Source organism: Anthonomus grandis, chromosome 7 (genome assembly GCF_022605725.1).
Source record: "Anthonomus grandis grandis chromosome 7, icAntGran1.3, whole genome shotgun sequence".
In the NCBI taxonomy this organism is placed as follows: domain Eukaryota; kingdom Metazoa; phylum Arthropoda; class Insecta; order Coleoptera; family Curculionidae; genus Anthonomus; species Anthonomus grandis.
The window spans coordinates 10,374,770-10,390,200 of record NC_065552.1 but is presented as its reverse complement, the minus strand read 5'-3'; the positions used below and the strand labels follow the sequence as shown (position 1 = coordinate 10,390,200).

Sequence of the window (15,431 nt, the reverse complement as noted above, 5' to 3'; positions counted from 1 at the left end):
AAATAGATATACATTTGGGAATTATGTATAAAATAAAAGATCTTGTAAATGGCCTCCACGGCTCTGCTGGCTTATGCGTACCCTTCAAAGGAAATTTTTAATAAGGTTATTGTATATATGTGGTGTTATTTCATTAATACAGCGTCTAATTTCAGCTTTGAATTCTTCGATGGTTGCAGACTTATTGGCACAAACCTGTAACTTCAGATAACCTTACAGCCAGAAGTCTAAAGACGTTAAATTTCAAGTGTGTGGAACCAATTCTGGTCACCAAATTGGGAAATCGTTCAAGACCGCCTATGTACGTCACGGAGGGTATGACATATGGCATCGTCCTGCTAAAATCACATGTCTTTAAGATCAAAGTACGGTACCATTTGCCTTTCACTATTACTGTATTATCCTTTTCGTTTTCGATGAAAAATAGTCCAATTATTCCTCCAGACCATAAAATACACAATATTGTGACACGTTGCTTTCTGATGAATCATTCGTGGATTTTCTAAACCCCAAGATGACAGTTTTGCCTATTAACCAAGTCATCGAGGTAAAAATGAACCTTATCACTGAAAATGATTTTGTATGCAAAATCAGCAGATTTTATATGCAAAATCAGCAGGTTGCTCAAGGGTCCAATTGGTGAATTCTCTTCGCTGTTTATGGTCTACTGGCAGATTTTGTTGAGTCAGTTTGATTTTGTAGGCATGCAACTTGTTAATCTTTAAGTAGTGAGAATTTCCTGAAAATTCCTGAAAAGTGCCTATTGATATGTCGAATTCTTTTGCTTGATGACGAGTTGATGTCTCTGGCTTTTTTGTTACACTTTCGCGAATTACCGTGATATATTACTCGTATCGTGTGTTTCACATCACCAACCAAACCAGTACTTTCGAATTTTTTGATTATTTTTGTCTCTATTATTCATATTACAGTAGATAATATAAATAATTCGATTCTTAACCGTTTCAGAAATAATCGGCACTAAATTTTTTTTTTGTAAATTTTTGAAATAATTACGTTCTCTGTATTACTAACTAACGTTGCAGGTATTTCATTATTGTTTGTTAATACCTATTTTAATTGACTAGTAGCTTTGACAAGCATGATTGTCAGTATGAATGATTCTGAACGTTTTAATTTGAAAAGGGTAAAGTTTCCATTACGTAATGCCTCACACATTCACCCATAGGGAGTATGAAAGTAAGAAAGAACGTCGTTTTCCAAATAGATGAATTTCTAATAGAAAGGTTTTTCAGACAGTTTTTACAAATGCTCAGGAAACAGAAATGTTTTCAAGTATAAGAATTAATTTTGAATGAGAGGCGGGACTAAATGTGGAAAATTAAGAAAATGTTCTGGATATAGCTGAAGAGAACCCGGGTGTACGTACGAGGCATATTATAAAAGAACTTCGAGTAGCAACACATGTAGACGTTTGAAAGACACTTAGGAAAAACGGTTTTAAGTCTTTCCATATTCAACCGGTTCAACATCTTCAAGAGGGTGATTATGGCTTAAGGGTTCAATTTTGCGAATGGATCCAACAAAATCGAGGCCTACATAAATACATTTTATTTAGCGATGAAGCTCATTTTACGCGCAATGAAATTATTAATAACCGACACAATAAACATCGGTAGTCAGATGAAAATCCTTATGCCGTTTGAACGAAACCTTCAACATCGATTCAGTGGTAATTGGTAATGCGTGGTGTGGAATGCTGAACGACTAGTTGTTTGGTCCTTTTGTATTAGATGAGCGTCTTACTGGAGAAGGCGCTTTTTGGAAGACCATTTATTACACATATTGGATGATGTTCCGCTAATTGTTCGACACCGAATGTATTTTCAACACGATGGAGCCTCGCCTCATTTTAGTCGCCGAGTGCATAATTCCTTAGACAATCGTTTTCCTAATCGTTGGATTGGCGGAGGAGGACCTCAAGTTTGGCCACCGAGGTCACCAGACTTAAATCCACTGGCTTATTGCCTCTGGGGGTGGATAAAGGCTCTACTGTACGAAACACCAGTAGAAACCGTAGAAGGACTCCACAATAAAATTTTAAATGCTTCAAATATTATTAAAAACATTCCCCAAGCAATTAAACGTGCAACACGAGCGCTTAACAAACGTGCTGCAGCTTGCCTCGAAGTTGATGGGGGTATTTTCGAATACATTTTAAATTATTGAAATTTTGTTTTTTTACTAGTATTTGTTTGTGTTGCTTATACAATAAAAAATCTTACAAAAAAACTTCAGAACCGATTATTTCAGAAATCGGATTAAATCATATGAGTTAATTTATCTTATTTTGACGTTCTGAAAATGTTCCAAAAATATTTTCCTTTCCTCCCGAAACCCCCTGTATATACTTCATGTTTACTATCTTCTACTTGTCAGCTTTCGATCTGTCACATCATAATCATGTGACATTATGACAGTCAAACATGGAGCGCAATTCAAATTTTGCGTTGTTATTGAAATACCCTTTATAATACATAGCTCTTAGCGTATAAACTTTATCAAAAAAAATGTTTTACATATTTTAGGATTGACTAGTATATGAGTGCATACAGTTACTTAAAAACAAAACAAAAAAAAACCTTTATACCTTACTTTAAATTATTCTATTACTTAAGTTTTTTTCGTCCCTTATAAATCGCCGTTGCCATCTATTATTCCTTATATTATTCTTTGTATCTTTATGTTTGTTTAATCTCGACGTTTTCGATTTATCTTGGATCTAACTACAGATAAATATATGCTTAGCGAGTTGTGTTCTTAGATTTGTGATCTAACCCAAATCAGCTTAGTAGGCTGCCTATACCATATATGTATATTCGATTACTATTATTTTTTTTAAAACATAGAATTTTCTCTATTATCCAAAGTTTTTAAGTAAAAGCCTTAAATTATCAGCTCCGTATGACCTAAAGAATATTTGTGTTATGACAGTTAACCTAATAAAAATTTTTTTTTAAGTTATAACATTTATGTTTAAGTATCATTTGATCATCTACTGACAAAAGGCTTTGAAAGGGTTTCTAAAGACTTTGGTCTAAAAATCGTCTATCAAAGTATGTCCAAGTTGAGAAATCTTTATTAAAACTCAAAATATAAAATAAATACAAATAAAAAATCTTAATAAAAATAAATACGAAATTAATTGTAACAGTGATGATAAGAGTAACATAGGGCAAACGAGAAGATCAATTAATGTCAAACTTAAAAAACATGTAGCTCATCTGGAAATTGGAAGCATTGAAAAGTCAAGTTTGGCTGAACATGTTTTTAATATTGGCTACTTTAGGTAGATAATATTATATTCAGTTGTATAGTTTAGTTAGTGTTTAATCTTTGTTTATGCTTCATTAAATTTTCCACTTTATTAATTACATATTTTAAATATACGATTACTAGTAAATAGTTTTAGTTCAGTTTTGATCCTTTCCCGAAAATACAAATATCGTTAGCGAAACAGGTGTCGAGAGTCAAATAAAGTTTTTGTTAGTTGATAAATTGGTTTTTTTAATGTACTTAACTTTTACAGAGTTTTAGATAACTTCTGCTTAAAGCTTATTTTTAATATTAGCAAAATAAGTGTTATGCAGCTGCCGCTTTTCTAAATATTCTAACAAATAGCGCTCATAAGCTCTTTTTGACTTTATATACGAGGTATAATAATTATTTCAAATTAAATATAAAAAAAAAGTTGATGAAAACAGCTCAAATATGAAATATCGGTATAAAAATCTGGCAACATCATTTTGTAAAATACAGGAAGTAGCAATAAAAATGTGAAACTTATTTAGTTATATCTTATATTAGTTATATCTTATGACTATAATTTTACAGTCATAAAAAAATAAAAATATTATAGCAAATATTTGGTTTTGTTAAGAATCTTCTAAATAGGTATATTATAAGGATTCGGTAAGTATTATGAACTTTTTTAATTTGTAAAGGGCGTTTTTATAAGCACCAAATTGCGCAGTTTTGCCTATATTTAACCGACTTCGTATCTATTTTAGATTTTGGGTTCTTAATGATGAGGCTTAGGTTTGGACAATCTGTATATCACTTACAAAAAATTAAAATCAAAACTTTATTAATCACAAAAACGCACAACTTTCTTCTAATTTTAATAAATTCTTATCACTTAAAATTAACATCCTTTATTTATTTATGTCTCTGCTATAGTTTTTTTTTTTATAAATGATTAAAGCATCAACTCAAAACATATACTATCCATTACAGTGTGTGTAACATGGACAAAAGGTATTTTAAGGTGCATAAAATTGGGAAAATATTTACTCCAGTGCCAACTTGATCCATAAGCTGCATTGCCTTTTGAAAAGCATAAAATAGTTAGAAAAAGTGACACACACAAGACGGACAAAATAGTTTATAAAGTGGAAATGTATGTATGGCTTATATTTTAAGACATGCATTTTATATATAACATCCATTCTATGTATTTATAAGAAAACGAAAATTTTGAAAAATAGGTTTAATATCATGAGAAATAAGATATATGAGGTGTGTTAATAAAAAATAAAGTGAGTTTCTGTTTTTTTAAAACAATATTTATTTACTTATCAATATATTGTCTTCTTCAAGGTGGTTACTCTCCTTTAAAGTATTCCAGCGATACATCCTTTATATCAATAACAATCGTTGCCAATCTCTCTCATCTTTTTATAGGTTTCTTCACATTTTCAAGTAATAAAAAAGTCCTAAGTCTTATCCCGGTATATGGTGATAAATTTGGTAAATATAATAACTAAAGGGTGATTGTGGTGTGCCGGGTGATTGGGTGAGTGTGGTGGCCCAAAAATTCTTTCACGATTTAATGATGAGTGAGGAGGTTCATTATTTTAATACAAATTAATTTTCAACAATTCTGCGTATTTTCTTCGCATTTTTTCTCGCAAACGCTGTTTCATACTTCATATTGTCAATACTTTATTAAATATTTATAACCTACTAATTATTTACCGTACGACCTTATGGTATGATTTGCCATTAGTTATGAATTACTCTTTTGAGTAAATCAAAATTATAGTAACGATTTTGTAATTTTGATTACTTTTATAATTGGGTTTTTATATCATATTAATAGTTATTTGTTCTAATTTTTTGGATAACTTTTGAGATTGTGACTTTACTTTACTTTTTTCTTTTCTTTTCATTCTTTTAGGTTTGTTTGTGTGTGTTTTTTTAACTATATTTTTCATTGTTTTGCAACTGTTTCCTGTTATTGGGCAAGTTGCCTGTTGGAAATTATCTTATTATTATTATTATTATTATTATTGTAAACACCGAGAAACCATCTGATTCTCCGTCATTCTGGAATGACACAAGCGTTACACCGCACGACGCCGACGTCTCGAAAGTCAGCGAATCTTCCGGAATGGTCAGCCAAGTATATAAGTAGCCGCGTTGCCGCTTGTAACTCTCAGTTGAATAAATGGAAGTTCTGAGTACTGACGAGATTTTAAATCAGACTTAGTTGTAAATAAATACGGTGAAAATAAATATTTTAAGTAGTAGTTTTTCGAGTAGTATTGCCAATAGTAATGTAAATAAATTATGATAGGTTGGAAAAAAAGGTTTTAAAAATATTACCAGTTTAAAAAATGAGCTTGGGGAAAAGGTAAAAGAGCTTTAGAGAGTAATTCTGCCAAGTTGAAGAAAAAGATTGTGAAAAAAAATTCCAATTTAAAAAATTCCCTCATTAATGGAGGACAAGATGCAGGAAGTTCAAAACAAAATTGCAACATTGGACATCAACATTATCGACGAGCTGCCCTGTAGCCCTTCAACATGGGACTACAAGAACGAAGTTTGTGGTAATACGGAATATATTAGTCCCGTGTACCTCCAACCGCTTTTATTTGATTAAAACATCATGGAATGTTTATCATCGTTAGTTTGAGACGACTGCAAAAAAAAATGGTTGGTCATCCCGGGAGAAAACCACTGTACTTAGATTGACCTTGAAAGGAAGTGCTGCTGCTATCCTGCAAAGAATGTCTCCCGAAGAATAAGTAGTCTATCATCATCTACTGAAGAATTTGGAGTTGGCTTGTCCTGGCCTGTCACACCTGGAACATGTCTTACGACACGCAGTTGGAAAATCGGTGCCAAAAGTAAGGAAAGTCCTTGCAAGAGTTTGAAGCCGATATTCCACTGTTTGTTTAGAGTGGCGTATCTAGGAGAGTGATGTCTAGGAAAGAATCATGGAACACTTAGCAGTCCAAGCATTCATAGATGGCCTTCGATGGTAAAATTAGGCAGCCCTAGTACTAGCATATCTACCTAAGCTAGTGGATGCACTAACACGGGCTTTTGAAGCTGCTAAGAACACCAACAGGGGCAGGCTCGTGTCTGGCAAATGAATCCAGGAGAGGTCGACTTCGGAGTAATAGTCACATTGCAAAGAAGGGCACATAAGAAGACACTGTCCAGAAGGCGTTAGTTCTCCTCTTGCCAATCCGGACAACTAAAGCAGGTCGATGCGAAGAGGCGATCGTCGATCTGTATTCAGCAAGCCTCAGTAAAAGTAAATAGCACCCAGGTCTCCTCGTTGCAGCACCATAGCATAGCAACAGTGCTTTTGTCGACGCGATTGTAGATGGGACCCTCCACACTATGCTAATAGATACAAGTATGAAAAAGACACTTATAAGACCCATATAGCGTAATCTGCAGCTATGATTCGGCAAAATGGCGTCTAGGAACAGCAATGGGACATCGAGCAAATTTCCATGGTGAAATAAACATCATGTTCACGTTCAGTAGTAGGTGATCGTGTTTAGTAGTGTAAGTGTGTACATAAATTAGTTGACTATTTTTGATTGTTTAAATTCACACCTAAGGAACCGCAAATACTACATTATCTTTAATCAACAGCTCCTGAGCGATGCTTCGGAACAATCTTTGCGTCATTTATAAGTCATATGCCAAAATATTTCGGATTTTTTTCTTTAATTTCTTAAGTAACTCCTCTTATGTGTAGTAATTTGACGATTTTCCGAAATAATTGTCTTTACTGTTTTAACGTTTTTGTAATAAAGCGTCATTGGCATACTCTCGATAACCTTGGCAGAACTCGTACCATTCCACCATGTCCCACTTTCAATATTTTTTGAGCCCTTTATTCTATTTTTTATATTTGCCGAAATAACCAAAATGCGTCTTTGTATTTGTTAAAAGCAAACTAAGTATGCTATATAATTGAAGCTATTAATATCCGTCCTAATACAATCAAACAAAAAAAACTCGAAGTCACTTTACCTCTTAAACACACCTCATACAATAGTGTATTATAAAAATTTATTAGTATCTATATTTAAATAAGGAAAATTAAAGAAAACTCTAAATTTAAACGTAAATCATACCTGCTTAAGGTGGTTTTTTAATATTGTCCCTTCTGGTTCGGGCAACGGGGGTATTTCTGTAGGAGAATGTAACTTATTGGAATCTAGGTCAACTAAACATATATCATCTGGTAACCTAAAAAACTTTTTATTGGACAAAAGAATTTTTATAAGTGACAACCTTACCTAAAGTTCTTCTTGTACATTAAAAAACTAACGGGAAGTCCTATCACAAATGGCGTTGGGGCAAGCAAAAGCTAAAATAATAAATTTTGAATTTTTTCAATAAATAATCAATAGATATTTCTGATAAAATACTGGATTTGTTCTGCATTATTAGACTTCTTAATGGCCAGAGATAGATGTTATAGGAATCATAAAGGATAGAGCCTTGCGGAACTTAAGGATTTAATTATCTCTCTAGGGACATTTAAATCCTTCGTGTTTATAAGTGAAAACGCGAATGCTTTAATTTTACACGAAGAAGTAAATCAGTCTTATCTGGTAAGCAGAAAATGTTATCAGTTAAGTTTTTGTATTAGTCTAAGAGCAAACTCAGCCAAAGCCTTATCAGCTTTACTTTACTTTTACAATAAGCTCTTTAAGTTGATAATCTACTACGTTTACTTCTGCCTATTCTCACATATATTTTCTCTATGCGGGTCTGATTGGAACATCGAGAAAAGATTTTAGGCAAATCCTTTTCGAGCAGCAGGGTTGTTAGATCCTTCCACTCTAAATCAACATAGTTCTCCTTATTTAATAAGTTTTCTCTGTGGATTCGTGAAGTCATATCTGAAATTTTTTAAGTTAAATGATGATGCGATAGATTTAAAAATATCGTTGTGTGTACATAGATTTCCTGTATGTACATCAACTGGCTTAAAGTTACATCTGATTTTCTTTTGATAGAAATCGCCAAATAATGAAGACTATTGGCTGCTCGATCTTAAATTTTGTACTTTTCTCAAAGCATTCCATACCGACTTTGGCTATAAAAGGAGAACGTAATTACAGTACCTACCTGATATTATCTACTATTTAGCGTAATGCCAGAAACGCAGAATAAATCGAGAAGTATATCATCAAAAACTTTAGTTGCCTGCGGACGTCTTTATTAGTGAATAGATACTTACTTGTTCAGCACAACTCATACAAGTAGGTAGCAAAGGAATTACAGGAAACATATATTCTAACGGGTATATCATCGTAACAAAAGCCATCACAGACATAGACAGAGCATTGTAGTCTCGCGACTGGAATACAACCTTATTTTCTAATAGTATTACTGTTAGCACCTTTAAACATGTTTCTACTCCTAAAATACATTTTCTTGAAATTTACCATAAACTAAAATATAAAATGTGGAGACTTACCTAGCAGTTCTAGTGGCAGGTGAAGTGGAAAGTCTATCAAAGTAAATCGTGTATGACTCGGTAAGGCGAATACTAATGGTTCGTATACGCTTGGAGAAAGTACTTCCACTTCCACCCTTTAAAATAGGTAACGGTTTTTTTTAATATTAAACAAAAAACTATTATTACTTAGTCTTTCCGGGAATAGGAACAGGAGCAGAAAGTAGTTTTAATATCCAGGTTTCTATTTCTTTAACATCGTGCAGCACAATTGATGAGGCGCCTTCATTTGATTGACCAGTTATAACACTCCAAACGCTATCCCTGAAATTAAATAATAAGATATCACTGTTTAATAACATACGTGCTGTTTTAGAAATATTAGTTATGTTTTAAAGGTCGATTCTGGAATCACACGATGGGCATGTTTAAATTTCTAAATATTCAAGGCTTCTTCTGCTAAATTCTTTAAATTCCATTTAAGTATCATAAAATCTAAACTGGCAATTTTTAACCTATTTTGTTTACTTAGCATTTCTGTTTATTTTGCCTATAATTAACAATTTATTTAAATTTTACACAATAGTGTGCGTAAAATAATTTGTATGCTTCAGCTAAGATTTTCATGGTTCTCTTTACTGCCATAAGTAAGGGATTTATTTTCTTTTATATACAAACATGACGAAAATTAAAACAAAGAAAAAAACTTGATACACAAATGAGCACACAGTTACTATATCCTTTACATTTGCAGTCAAGTTATGTGAATGGAATTTCCACCCTACGTTGACCAATGGGTACCAAGAAGAATTATTCACTTCATTGCAATATGAGCTTATAAGAAGCAATAATGAAGAAACAAAAATGCTACATGTACCTGTGTTACAATTTTTTACTATTATGACAGTAAAAATTACTAGAATCCACTAATCATTTTGACTCTGTCGCGTCCACACTAGATACCAGAGTATCCCATATTTTAGCACGAGATCTCTTGTTAAGTACCAGAGCTACCAATATTTCATCTATGTTTGTATAGATCGCGTAAATATTTTGCTTTGGTCGTTTGCTATTTACAATTTTATTCGCTACTTAATTTAGATTGATAGTATTTAAGTAATGGTTAATGGAATGGTTTTGTATCATCACGCGAATTACTTTTATAAAGGTTACGCTGATGAGAACGATACTTTAAAGTTGTATTTCCTACTAATACGCGTTATCCATGAGGTTTATTTGTGACCATTTTTTGTCGCAGAAGACGATTTACTTTTTTTATACTTTAACATTTGGGTGAAAATACCTATTAATAGTTGTTTCACTTAAACCTCGTATCATGGAGTTTTAATCATATACAGTGTGTCCCCTTAAGATCGCACCATATAGAAAACTTTTTTTATTATTAATTAAAAAAAAATTCTTTATAAAGAGTTTTGCTTGGTCCAAAATCTAAAATGCAACTATCCTAATATTAATAATTGACATGAAAAATGAATATGGATAAATATGAAATGTAATGTATAATGAATATGAAAATATTAATATCTACTAGATATTAAGGTTTCCAGTCGTATATAAGGTATATCAGAAAATATGAATTTTGCTCGAGAATAAAGTACCTTTAAACAATATTTAAAACTTTTAATCAGATAAATAACAAAATTATTTATTTCACAATAATTTTATAAGAATTATTAATATTGTGGATTTACCAATTTTATATGGAATCAAAGATGCCGTTTTTAGCAGAGACAATTTAGGGTTTTTCAATTCAATGCAGATAGCATTATACATGTTCGGCGGTTGAAAAATTTCGAATATGATTTTTGCGTAATGTGTAAGAAGGAGACGGAGTAGAGCGAGAACAAACTTGGCTCCACCCTGGGCGGCTATCGCGTCGTCGTTGCGCTTATCAGTCCGGTTAAAGTTCGGTTGCAATTCCTCGCATACCTATATACGTGTTAGCCGATCATGTTTACAATTTATTTTAACCTTTGGTACGAAGACGGATACAGTAATAAAATAAAAATGGTATTGTCATTCAAATAGTGCAGAAGAAGTTATCGGCCGTTTTATATTTGCATATCCTGATCAGCAAGTCCCTACTGCTAAAACAATTTATAATATCTGGCATAAGTTTGAGCAGTCGTGATGTGTAAATCGGTGTGCAAAATGTTCTAGTGGCGATCAGGAACCTCGTCGAACACCTGACGCTAGGATTGAAAAGGAGGTCAAGGTGTGTGCTTTTGTGGAAGTAAGTGAACCTTGTTCTAGCTTCCAAATTTCTGAAGAACTTGATATTCCAAGTCGTACAGTACGTGATATTTTGAAAAGAAATGAGTACAAAGCCTATAAAATTAAAAACACTCAAGAAATTTTTCCAGAAGATCAAATAAAACGCTTGGAGTTTTGTGAAACCTTAAGAGAAAAAATTGATCAAAATGACGACTTCACAAGTAATATTTTATTTACAGACGAGTCCTCTTTTTCTCTTCTAGGTCGACATAATTCTTCAGTCATGAGATATTGGTCTCAGGAAAATCTACATGTGAGTGTACCATTACGAACTCAATACCCGCAAAAGGTAAATGTTTGGGCTGGTGTTTTAGTCAATCACATTGTAGGGCCTTAACTCTGAGAACTCTGGGTAAACTCTGAGAGATATTTACTTTTATTGCAACAAAATATTATACCCGCTGTACGAAACTTGGATGTTAATTTGAGGAAATTTGGTTTCAACAAGACGGATATCCCGTTCACAACGCTAGACAAGTGCAGGACTATTTAACAAACACTTTTCTCTATATCTGACGCCTTGCGACTACTTCTTATGGGGCTATTTGACGGAAATTCTTTTCCAACACCGACATAAAAGAGCCGTTAATTTGGACGAATTGTGACTTCCAGGCTAACCTACCCATCTCCAAGCGCTTGCTTAACATCACTGCGAGCAAGCCGAAATTAAATTCACATTGTGAGCGGTACGGAGAATCGGCGTCGCTATCGGTGAGAGGTTACCGATGCAGTCGTTCTCTGTCTACTCTCTATCTATTAGGTCTAAAACATTAAAACTCAATCCGTAAAGCCGCGTATCCACCCAACGGAACGTTTAGAAACATTTGCAATCATTTATAAACACGATGTTTATCCGGTGGATACGTCGGTTACTCACATTTGCAAACGTTTGCAGGCGTTTGTCACTGTTCCGCGAAAAGTCGGTAACTTCAAAGGATTTGACTTGTTTGTGGATTTCTGCCTGATTTCAGTGGAGACGAGATATTCTACGTTTGTAGATAAATAGATAGTTCTTCTCGATAGTTCGTGTCAAGTTTAGATATTTCTAGAGAAATTGTTGAGAGCAGAAAATCAAAATCTCTTGGCGAAACTCGAGTAAAATTTTGAATACGCTACTCCTGTCAGTTTTGATATTAGAAATCAGCTGCATAGAAACTCTAGTTTTTAAAAAAATGAGACACCCAAAATCTATGTTTCCTTCTTTTTTTTTCTTCTTTTCTTTTTCTATTAGTGCACAAAATACTAATGCAGCACAGGCGGCAAGTTTTGTTCTACTTAACGGGGCCATTTTTACAATTTTTCTATTCTCGGTTTTCCTCAAAATAAAAAAAGACCTGGATACGCGACAAACGCTGTCAAAACTGCTTTGTGAACAATTTCAAACAACATGTGCTGATCGGTGGGTACTTCGTTTTGCAAGCGTTTATCAATATTCGCAAACGTTTACAAATGTTGCTATAAATGTTAATGCCAGTGAATACGCAGCTTAACATTCAACTCGCCAAACGTGTATACAAGTTCATCTCTTTACTTGTAAGGATGTTTTGGTTTTGATGCTTGGTGCTGAGTTTAATATTGACAGCTCCACATGATTTGAGTTTTTTTCATAATTCTCATTACTGATGTATGGTGTATATTTTTTCCTGGATGTCTGTTATTAAATATTTCAGTTGCTTCACGATAAGTTTTATAATTTTTTCTTTGACGCTAAACTTCACCGGCATGTTAACAACTTTTATTTCACGTGCACTATCGAACAATTCTTGCTATCAAGAAATTGTTTGTTTATCAGTGCATCCTAGATTTCACGAAACTACAGATACATTTGCATTGTTATTGTAGTTTTTCCATACATTTCGATGTAATTGCATATTTAAACGTAGTTTTTAGTTCTTGTAATTTTTTCTTAATAATAATTTTTGTTATTGTCAAGAATAAAAGTACTTTATTTAACAATGGTTGAGCAAAATTTATATTTTCTGATATACCTTATATACGACTGTAAAAAATTAATATCTGATGGTTGCTCTGATCATTTTAGGTTTTGGACCAAGCAGATAATTAAATTAATAATAAAAAAGTTTTCCATAAGATGCGAACTTTAGTGGATATATATATAAGCACAAGTACTTGGTAAAATTACACAGATATAAAGAAATTTAGGAAAATTGACATGTATTACACTGCTTGACTATAGTAAAGCCTTTGATACCTTGGATCATAACCTATTGCTGTCCAAGTTGCACTATATTTAGTTTACCTCCCATGGCCTTTGAAGAAGGTCAACTACGAATAAATTTGTAACCAAATGAGAGCAATTGAAATATTTCAGGGGTGATCGAGGAATGAATTTTTTCAACTTCACATTAAAATCGTGTAATATACGTGTCGAGATTATTACATATAATATCGTGTAGAAAATTGAAAACTGCACAAAACTATGTGAGTTGTTTTATCGTATGTTGTTTAAACAATAAACCCTTTAAATTATATGAAAAATTAACCAATTATCTTTTTTTTTAAATTTTCACAAAAATTGCGATCGATATCGTAATTACTTAAGATAGCCTTTTTAAAGCTATACAAATTTCACGCATTTTCATTATTTAATATTGATGCAGCATGCAGCAGTTTATGAAGCTGAATTTATCGAGTTTAGGGTAAAAAAGGTAAGAAATAGCCTAAAAAGGATAGAAAAATCTAATATTAATGTTCATTTACTACAATTTGATTAAGCAAAAATTTATGCATAAATAATAGATTTAATTTTTTCATTCTTAAAATGTTCGTAAATTGTATTATATTAGTTGGAGGGTAATTTTAAAAATGTATCTTTTATATTTCTTTAGAAGATTTGTAAAACCACAAGAGACATATAGCAAAAAAATCCCCTTTTAACTATTCTTTCTCTCTCTCTCTCTATCTCTACCATTTTACAAATATGAAAATCAATCAAGTCCTTTAGTCATTAGCAAAAAAATCTCTTCTTTTAATGATACTTCTCCGGAAGATCAGTATTTATATATATATATATATAGACGCTTTATTTAATTTTTGTTATTCTTGATCTATCAAACCTAACCAAATGCACTAAAACAACTGCACGTAAGAATTGCATTCAGGCATAATTACCTTGAAGTTTGTTTAGACGCCCCAACTCTTCTTGGATGTGAAGATTCATTACAAGCATCAATGAGCTTTTTCAAAATATAAAGGCACTCCCTAAACATGGTGAAGAATGGATGATGAGAGAGGATACAGAGAGATGTCAATGAGTGATTCCTTATTCTCTGTAATAAACGGATTTTTTTTTTAATTTAAACATTTTTAAATTATTAGACCTGTCTTCTTCTGCTGGCTCTTGGTGAAGGTGAATGGCTTCCTCCACTTTCGGAGTCGTTCCCACCTACAGCAAGTCTTGATGAAGGCAAAGTGTTTGGAGCAGTAGATTCGGAGTCACGTCTGCTTGGCGGATAATCCTTTTCGGAGTCGCTTGGATTTATGTTGCTACTTCTATAGTCACTAAAATATGTGTGAATAAAACGCGAGAAAATACAATAAATAAGGTAGCAGCCTCTCTTTTTTATTATTCGTTAGTGATTTATGAAGAAAGCTTGAAAACGAAAATATGTAACCACTGCAATGTGGAGTATTTTGGAAACTAAACTGATAAATTTTGTGTCATAGAGAATGCTGTATATAAAAAAAAGGTAATTAAATCATCTACAAATCATCTTTTGAGAGCGAAGCTATTTAAAATGATAGAGCCAAAGTTACTATAATGGTCTGTTTTTAGTAACTATTTTTTATGTAAATTTGAAGTTATTCAGTTGCGGTACATTTCTTTTAAAATAATTTTATCTCTATCTCAGTTTTTTTGACAGCAAAATTTGTTATTGTTAATATAAGCACCATCTAGCCTTTTCAAATATATTTAAATGTTTTTGCCTATCTAATGTAATGCAAAGAACTTTTTATTATTTTCTTATTATAAAAATTTTCATAATAATTGCTGCTCGCAGGAAAAATAAATTCAAAAAATTTGTAATTTTACCAAAAATACCGTAAAAGGGATAGGAATAATAATGATGTGAACCTTAAAAATAATATTCAAATATTTGATAGGTTTTTGTGGTGCATTCAACTTTTTCTAAAGCTATGTCATTAAGAAAAATTCATAAAAACTCTGATTGTAGCAGAGGCAGCGGATACTCATTTTTATTTTTAAACTTTCTTTCATAAACCACTTATAACTGATGGGAAATAAAGGCAGAATATTTTGTTTAGTTAAAAATATCAGATTGTACTATTTATAAAAAGTAGCAAAATTTATTAAAAAGTACCTCGGCGCCACTAAAGTTATAAGTTGCCTAATGTAATACTTTCCTAATTAATAATC

At 32.4% G+C, this 15,431-nt stretch overlaps 1 protein-coding gene across 11 annotated transcripts in view; it reads right to left on the bottom strand.

The window, feature by feature from the left end:
- LOC126738352 (MAP kinase-activating death domain protein) overlaps nucleotides 1-15,431 on the bottom strand; it is a 116,733-nt gene that overhangs the window by 38,251 nt on the left and 63,051 nt on the right. For 9 of the 11 annotated variants that reach the window (XR_007661305.1, XM_050443633.1, XM_050443632.1 and 6 more), the window contains exons 4-11: nucleotides 14,374-14,554; nucleotides 14,165-14,322; nucleotides 8,927-9,061; nucleotides 8,759-8,874; nucleotides 8,519-8,700; nucleotides 7,569-7,639; nucleotides 7,404-7,518; nucleotides 4,315-4,347 (exon numbers count right to left, since the gene is read on the bottom strand). Coding sequence is in view for 10 of the 11 variants with exons in the window: in XM_050443633.1 (XP_050299590.1) it covers nucleotides 4,315-4,347; nucleotides 7,404-7,518; nucleotides 7,569-7,639; nucleotides 8,519-8,700; nucleotides 8,759-8,874; nucleotides 8,927-9,061; nucleotides 14,165-14,322; nucleotides 14,374-14,554 (991 nt within the window). In the remaining variant the exon portion in view is untranslated. The remainder of the gene's footprint in view (nucleotides 1-4,314; nucleotides 4,348-7,403; nucleotides 7,519-7,568; nucleotides 7,640-8,518; nucleotides 8,701-8,758; nucleotides 8,875-8,926; nucleotides 9,062-14,164; nucleotides 14,323-14,373; nucleotides 14,555-15,431) is intronic. The other 2 variants (XM_050443637.1, XM_050443639.1) reach the window with 2 other exon arrangements.